At 41.9% G+C, this 7,704-nt stretch overlaps 1 protein-coding gene across 1 annotated transcript; it reads left to right on the top strand.

Moving 5' to 3' along the window:
* The first annotated feature begins 3,212 nt into the window (after positions 1-3,212).
* Positions 3,213-7,431, top strand: LOC114601384 (uncharacterized). The gene is made up of 3 exons (XM_028738592.2): positions 3,213-3,380; positions 4,986-5,112; positions 6,920-7,431. Exons 1-3 carry the CDS (start codon positions 3,213-3,215, stop codon positions 7,429-7,431), a joined length of 807 nt encoding a protein of 268 aa, XP_028594425.2.
* Positions 7,432-7,704: the final 273 nt, after the last annotated feature.

Here is a 7,704-nt window from a genome sequence, read left to right as displayed (position 1 = left end):
TTCCTGAAGGCTCCACAGCAAGATAATGGGGCTGCATTTCTTAGTCACTTTGCACAACAAAAAAATGTCTCAAAATGACTTAAAAGCACAAAGAGGAAGAACCATTTAAAAGCCAAAGAAATAAAGAAAACAACACACAATGCATTTTTTTTATTTTTACATTTTTCTCGACTGAGTGTAAGCAAATAATGATGAAGTGAGTCTTTCCCAAACCGACCTTTCAGCTTACTAGATCATAAGGATCTGGGATGGAAGCTCTCCTTGAGCACTGATAACAACATAAGAAGACTGTGCTGGATCGGATGGCTGTGGGAAACCCTCAGGTGGGATTCCAGCACAAGAGCACTCCCTTCTGTGGTTTCCAGCAACTGGTATTCAGAAGCATTAAAGCCTCCATCTGTGGAGCGGAGCAGAGGATAGTAGCATGAATAGTCCTCTCCTCCACTGATTTCTCTAATCCTCTTTGAAAGTCATCTAGGTTGGTGGCCATCACTGGGAATAATCACCCAGTGTTACTTTCTGAACATGGTCCTTTTCAGATCTGCTGAGAGATCCAGGAGAAGTAATCATGTGGCATTATCTTGTCACTTTCATGGATCCAAAAAAGGTCATCTATTGGTGTGACCAAGACTAATTTGGTTCTGAAACTGGGTCTGAACCAAAACTGAAGTAGATTTTGATGACCAGTCTCATCCAGGAACACCTGCTTGATGGTATTTTCGTAGTAGTAATTTGGGCCACCTGTGGAAAAATCCAGCGGTTCCATGTTAAAACCATGGGCAATATTACAATGGGCAATATCCATTTCTAGCTCTTCCCAAACTCCCTTCCCCTCCTGTTCTGTGAGTGGATGCCTTCATTAATTGGATATCAACCCATCTATATTTTATGCAAGACAACAGATGCTTACATGTGATTACTGAGCATATCCTCAATGCATAATACTCTTGGTAGTTTTCATTATGCAAATTACAAATCAAATCACCAGCTACTCGGTATAAATGCAAACTGGAATAATGACAGTGGGGGTGTACAGAGCTTTCTATATAGCCTGGTACATTCTAAAACAAAAGCACCAGATGGAACAAGCTACCTCTTGGAAGAGAAGGTAAATGCTTCTGTTCTTGTGAATTACTGTACGATTTTGCAGCTGCCATTGGAAAGGAAGAAATGGGCTTTGGAGAAACAGGGAATAATTTGCAAATATGCAACAAGTGGCGCCAGTCAAGCTGCTCCTTGCTTGGAGATTGAGTGAGATCGGGAGTCAACATTAAATTTGGGCTTGGAGACTTCATTTGCAACTGTGGAGCTGCTTATTCCAGAGTTGTCCTATTGATCTTAGCTGGAGAGCTCTGGAGCAAGCAGATTGTTTGTGTATTGGTTGCTAAGCCACAATCTGTGGACAGTGGTGTTCCATGTTTAGCCTCCCTGGGCTTGGTCTGTTGTGGATCATGATGGGATACACAACTGATATTAAGGAATGTTGGAATTTTGTTTGGTACCAGCAAAGTTGCTACTTATTTTATGCTGGGCTCTTCTGACCACTCTTGCTTACCATTATTATTGTCCCCCTAAATTAGTCAACAGTGGCTTTTACTTCCAGCATGCAAAAATGTACTGAAATGAGTTTAAATAAGATTTTCAAAGTTATTATTAAAAACTGTTTACTCATGGAAAGCAAAACCAGCCATGTTGTTCCATTAATGGGGGTGGGGAATCCGAAATCTACAACAGAGTAACGAATCAAGTTCTCCAGAACTTCCCATGAGGCAGGACACTGAACAGACCAAAGTAGTGTAGTTGCAGCCAGAAATTTGCAGTATATTAAAATCTTGAGCAGGAATGCAGTTTTGCAGGCATCATTGAATTAACAGCTCAAGGTACAAGGCAGATTGCAAGCTATACGCTGGGCATTTAGGTACAGTCTGAAGGCAAATGAAGCTAAGACTCTTGCTAAAGCTAAGCAAGTCTAGGTCTGGTCAGTGTTTGGATGGGAGACCTCTGAGGATCCACATATAGGCCACCTTGCGTTCCATGATGGTGGGATATAAAACATAATAAATTTAAAACACATATTGGGTGGGGAAATAGATCATAACCAATCTATTGGTTATGTGGTTCCACTTTTGGATACAATAAAAGGGTCTGCTTTGGGATACATTCAAGAATAAATACCCCAAATGCAGTGTATTTCTTGTATACTTCAGAGTAAGGTATATCAATCAATCTGGCAAAATGGTTTTGTTATCTTCCTTTAGAGCAGGGATGGGCAGTCGTGGACTTTGGGGTTAAAAATTTCAGCAGCAATCTGTCCGACATAAAAGTTCATGCCCCCTGCCTCTCGCCCTCCGTTGCTCGTCATTGTTGCAGCATTCCCTGTGGCGCCCTCTCAGCTAGGTGCCCAGTGCGGGCAAACTGGTTGCCCTCCCCTAAGTCCACTTCTGGGATGGGGAACCTGTGGACCATGAGGTGTTGTTGTTGTTGTTGTTGTTGTTGTTGTTGTTGTTGTTGTACAATTCTTATCAGCCCCATCCAGCAAGGCTAATGGTCAGGGGTGATGTAATCCAACAATATGGAAGGCCACAGGTCCTCCATCGCTACTTTTTAATGATGAGATTAGCTAGCATTTTTGGACATGAATTACAGCTACCCATTTTGAGTTTCAAGTTGAAGTAATGACTTTTGGGGGGAAAGTGAGTCCCTAATTGTAAGAATACAATTTCCCCTTTCCCTTTTTCTTTTTTTAAACAACCCTGTTCATGAGCATAGTTCCCCCCTCAGCCTTGGCACCAATTTTTATTCCAATTACTACATCTTTTTCTTCTTCAGTTAGTTATATGGGTTTAACTCAGACAGTTAGAAACTATGTATTTAAGATGTTACATGGACACTGTTAAAATTGTTCATGAAAAGCACCTCCCGTTTCAGCTCAGCCCTAGTGGAAAATACACAGAGATTTCCCTCCTTTCAACTGGAAGTTTGACAGCTATTTTGTGTTTATTGTTCATTCTGTGATATGAGAATACAAATGCTTAGTTCATCATATACAGGCGCAGTTTGTGAGAACTACAGGCGCAGTTTGTGAGAAAACAAACCATACCTTTTGCTTGTCATACTCTAAAAGGAGGAGGCTGAAAAAACTAGACTTGGAGAATTCAATTTTTTTAAAAAATTGTTCTGCTGCTGTTTTTCTAGGGCTGAAGGATTTCACAATGACTTCCCTCAGTGAAGCAAATGCTAAGTTTGCCACTGACTTCTTCCATCTGGTGAGAAAAGAACACCCATGTGGAAATATCCTGTTTTCTCCAGTTAATCTCGCCACTGCCCTTCACCTGCTGCTTTACGGATCACGGCATGATACCAAAGCTGAAATTGAAAAGGTAGGATGCATATTTATTTCCAAGTCTTTCTCTAACATCATGAGAAGCAAGTAAAAGAAACTGAGAGGACATGAGTTGCCAAAGTCACCTTATGAATTTCATACCCATGCAGAGATTTGGACCTTGGTTTCCTCACATGAGTGGATGAAGCTGCCTGTTATATTGGTCCATCTAGTCTAGAGATGATGATGATGATATATTTATACCCCGCCCATCTGGCTGGGTTTCCCCAGTCACTCTGGGTGCCTCCCAACAGAATACTAAAAACAGAGTAAAATTTCAAACATTAAAAACTTCTCTAAATAGGGTTGCCTTGAGATGTCTTCTAAAAGTCATTGTTGTTTATTTCTTTGACATCTGATGGGAGGGCATTCCACAGGGTGGGCGCCATTATCAAGAAGGCCTCTGCCTGGTTCCCTGCAACCTCACTTCTCGCAGTGAGGGAACCGCCAGAAGGCCCTTGTAGCTGGACCTCAGTGTCCAGGCTGAACGATGGGAGTGGAGACGCTCCTTCGAGTATACTGGGCTGAGGCTGTTTAGGGCTTTAAAGGTCAGCACCAACACTTTGAATTATGCTCGGAAATGTTCCAGGAGCCAGTGTAGGTCTTTCAGGACCAGTGTTATATGGTCTCGGTGGCCACTCCCAGTCACCAGTCTAGCTGCCGCATCCAATTTACAGTGGCTCTCCAATAACTCGTTTCCACATTTTCTACTAGAAATCTTTTTAGGACGGAGCTTGCTGCCAAGCTTTGGCCCACTTTTACCCAGCATCCAGGTCTACTTGCTCTCTCATTCATTTAGTTACATTAAGATTTAGATTTATATACCACTTAATCAAAAGAAATATCCAAGTGCTTTACATAAAATGATATAAAATATTAAAGAAAGCACTAAAGAGACACTTTCGAAACAGTAGAACATTGTACAACTATAAAATAAATTAGAAGAAAAATAAATGTCAAGCTATCCAAGCAGGAATTAAAATAGAAGTTCAGGCTTCTATTACACTTACCCTGCTTTCCTCTGAGGAAACTCAGAATACTTTATAGGAGACTCTTGCCTGGCAGTGACAAAGTTAAGAAATCCCAGGGATGGGGAGTCTGTTGGGAAGCCATTTTGTTTTAAATCTGCAAAATGTTTATGACCAGACATCTCTAGTCGCAGAAGCTGACTGCTATGTCCTTCAAGTTTATTATCATGCTCCAACGGCAGTTTTATTTCCATTCTATAGCATACAAGTATGGTACTGCAACTTTGACAAGGTTCTGGGGGTGCTGTATTGCTTTAGCAGTAGCAGTAGGTCTTTAATTATATGAATATAGTCGTCCCTGCCATCTGTGCTCCAAATAAACCATGCAGTAAATCTGCAAAACAGAAGATGATAACAGGTGAATGGGACTGGTCCACTGCAGGAAAAGGTCTATCAGCCTGTATAGCCTGGACACAACCTTGCAGTTCACAAATGCACAGTATCAAGTGCACAGTAGTTAAGGGATATACATGTATGTGTGAACGTGTTCCTAGTTTAATATAAAAAGACAAGAAACTGTAGGGAATTTTTTAATATAGGATGAATTAATGCATTATCATTTTTTAATCTTTTAGGTGCTTCATCATCTCAGCAAAGCTAAAGAACATGCAAGATCAGGAACCGGAAGTGACTCTGAAACAGCAACAAAAATTGACCATTTCGGAAGCAAACTATGCATAGACCTTTCAAAGTTTTCAAATGGTGTGTAGGGGTTTTTGGTTTTTTTTTAATGAACTGAGTGGCTCTTCTTCATAATTCCTTTAGAGAAACGCATCTTATTTCATAAAATTTATATACCGCTTGATTGTAGAAAACCCCTTCAAAGCAGTTTAATATACACTAGTATTGCATTGCTAAAGTCACTAGAGATAAACAAATGCTAGCAGTTCACTTGTATGCTAATACTGCATTTCTTAAGTCGGAAATCTTATCCCAAATGCTGTTAGGCTGTTGCCTTTGATGGCCTTCGCTTTTAAAGCTTAAAACGCAGGCAGTGGAAAGGTAGAACCCAAAAATCAAGACAATTCAGCCCTTGCTATATTGTGGGGAAGCGTGTAGGACAAATAGAGAAAACAACCCAAGGAGAAGTTTGCTGTCTGTTGAAAGGGTTTGGGCAAGTGGCAGAGAATTGGCTGGCCTGGCTATTGCTGCGACACTCCTTTTGCTGCTGTAACATTTGCCTCTGCAAAAAAGCAGGTGGCAAGGATGCTGCAAGGCTTTCTGGAGTGCCTGCTGTTCACCTCACTTTGAGGCCTTTGTGGATAAGGTGCCTCCCAGAGAACACCTGCTCTGCTGAGGTTCTACTACAATGGCGACAAATAGCATTCACAGTTGCTTTAACCTAGAGGTACGTTGAGGGTAGCTGACTCCTTCAAGTACACTGAGACCTAGAAGTACACTGAGGGTCAAAATGGCCCCAGAAAGCCTGTGGTTGTCACGACTGTGAGAACAGAATGATCCCAAAAGGCAGGCAGGGAGAAGAAAAGGAGATGGCTGCATTGGCTGTAGGCCTTTTGCCCGCCTCAAACGCAACAATATCTTGTGCCGGCCCTAGCCCTGTTTCTGTAGGTGAGGAGTGTGCATACCCTAAGGTTACCAGATGTCCCCATTTCCTGGGGACAGTCCCTGGATTTACAAACCAGTCCCCATACAAAATCCACTGAAGTTGAAAAGTGTCCCTGGATTCATTGAAAAAAATCTGGTAACCTTAGCATACCCTGAAGTAAATAAATAAAAACCCAGGAGGTAATAATGAAATAATGAAGACCTAGAAGGGAAGATAGGGTAGAACAAGATGTTCTTCAGAGGGTATTTATACTTTTTTTTTTTTTTTTGGCAGTAGTAGCATTTACACTGAGGAAGATAAAGTTAAGTTAAAAGTAATGATATGTAGCAGACATTGGCCCTATCTGGTGTGGTGCCAGTGTAATGTGGTGGTTAAAGTGTTGAGGTAAGAAGAGAGAGAACAGGGTTTGAAACTCAACTCAGCCATGTAGCTCACTGGGTGACATTGGGCTACTCACCGACGCTCAGCCTGGGGGGATGAAATGGAGATGGCAGGAGTGGATTTGGGTAATATGGAGTCCTGAGGACAAAATTTGACACCCCCCCTCTTATTTATTTATCATCATCATCATGCATTTGTGTATTAGATAATTGCAGTTGTATAAGGGAAGAAAAAGGCTGATTCTGACTCTACCATCACACCCTTGCCAGTCCTGCTCTACTCTACACCAACCATTGTTGGGGGGAGTTGGAAAAGAGTAGCCTGCCCAATACGTGTCGACTCTATATCTGATTTAGAACCTTTACTATGCAGGGTTTGAAATCACATGGTGAGTTGAAGCATATAAAGAAGTTCCCCCTTTTAGACCTCCTTCTGAACAACTGGAAAACATGGGGGCAAGAACAATGACCATAAATCTGTGGTGGGTGTACACCCAAACAGGGCAAGTCTGTGCTGTATATTCTTCAATTCAACTGCACATTAAATTTTCATTGTTTGCAGCTCGGACCGCTGGTTGTGAAGCTGAGGAAGGAGCCTCCTCACCTGTAACACCTGGAGAAGATGAGAGACGAGCAGATGGCAACCTGGAGTTGTCAGTGGCGGAAACCACTGGCGAGCTTGATTCTGAGGAAGTTTCTCCCTCTTACTTCATTCCTTGGAGGAAACATCTCCAGGGAATGGAAGAGGCTGAATATCTAGTTCAAGAACAGTCATCTCCAAAAGGAAAAGTATCCCGGAATCCACCTACTTCACGTGAAAACCTGGAAGAACAACCTTTCAGTGAAAACATGGCAGCTGCAGAAGCAGGTCTCCACACATCTTCCCATGCAGCCAGTGATAATATTAGCGCCCTGTTGTCTGAGTTCAGACGCACAGTGAAACATGCAGACGACAATGTGCAGGCGTTCAAGGAATCTTTTGGTATTTTTAAAGAATGTTGTGACAAAGTATGTACAAGCATGTCAAATCTGCAAGCTGTTCTAGAAGCCCTAGTTACCATCCTAAGAGAGTAGAGAAGAAGCAGCCTTTATGGGAAGGAAATACATTAAATAAGTTTATTGAACTGGAAGTCTGTTCTAAATTAACCAACAGTTTATGTGTTTTTCCCGGCACAATGGGACAACAGAGGCTGGATCCAGATAACCTTTTTTTCCCACATCTTAACCTGGCATGTGGTAAAATAATCCTTACCACTTAGCAGGATGATAGATAGGGTTCATATGGAATAACATAGGGCAGCTTCTTTCAGGGTGCATGTAATCACTTCACAAGATGGCTGCCTGAGA

Source organism: Podarcis muralis, chromosome 8, assembly GCF_964188315.1.
Source record: "Podarcis muralis chromosome 8, rPodMur119.hap1.1, whole genome shotgun sequence".
NCBI lineage: Eukaryota > Metazoa > Chordata > Lepidosauria > Squamata > Lacertidae > Podarcis > Podarcis muralis.
The sequence above is the reverse complement of the archived record's forward strand: the minus strand, read 5'-3'. Positions and strand labels throughout refer to the sequence as shown.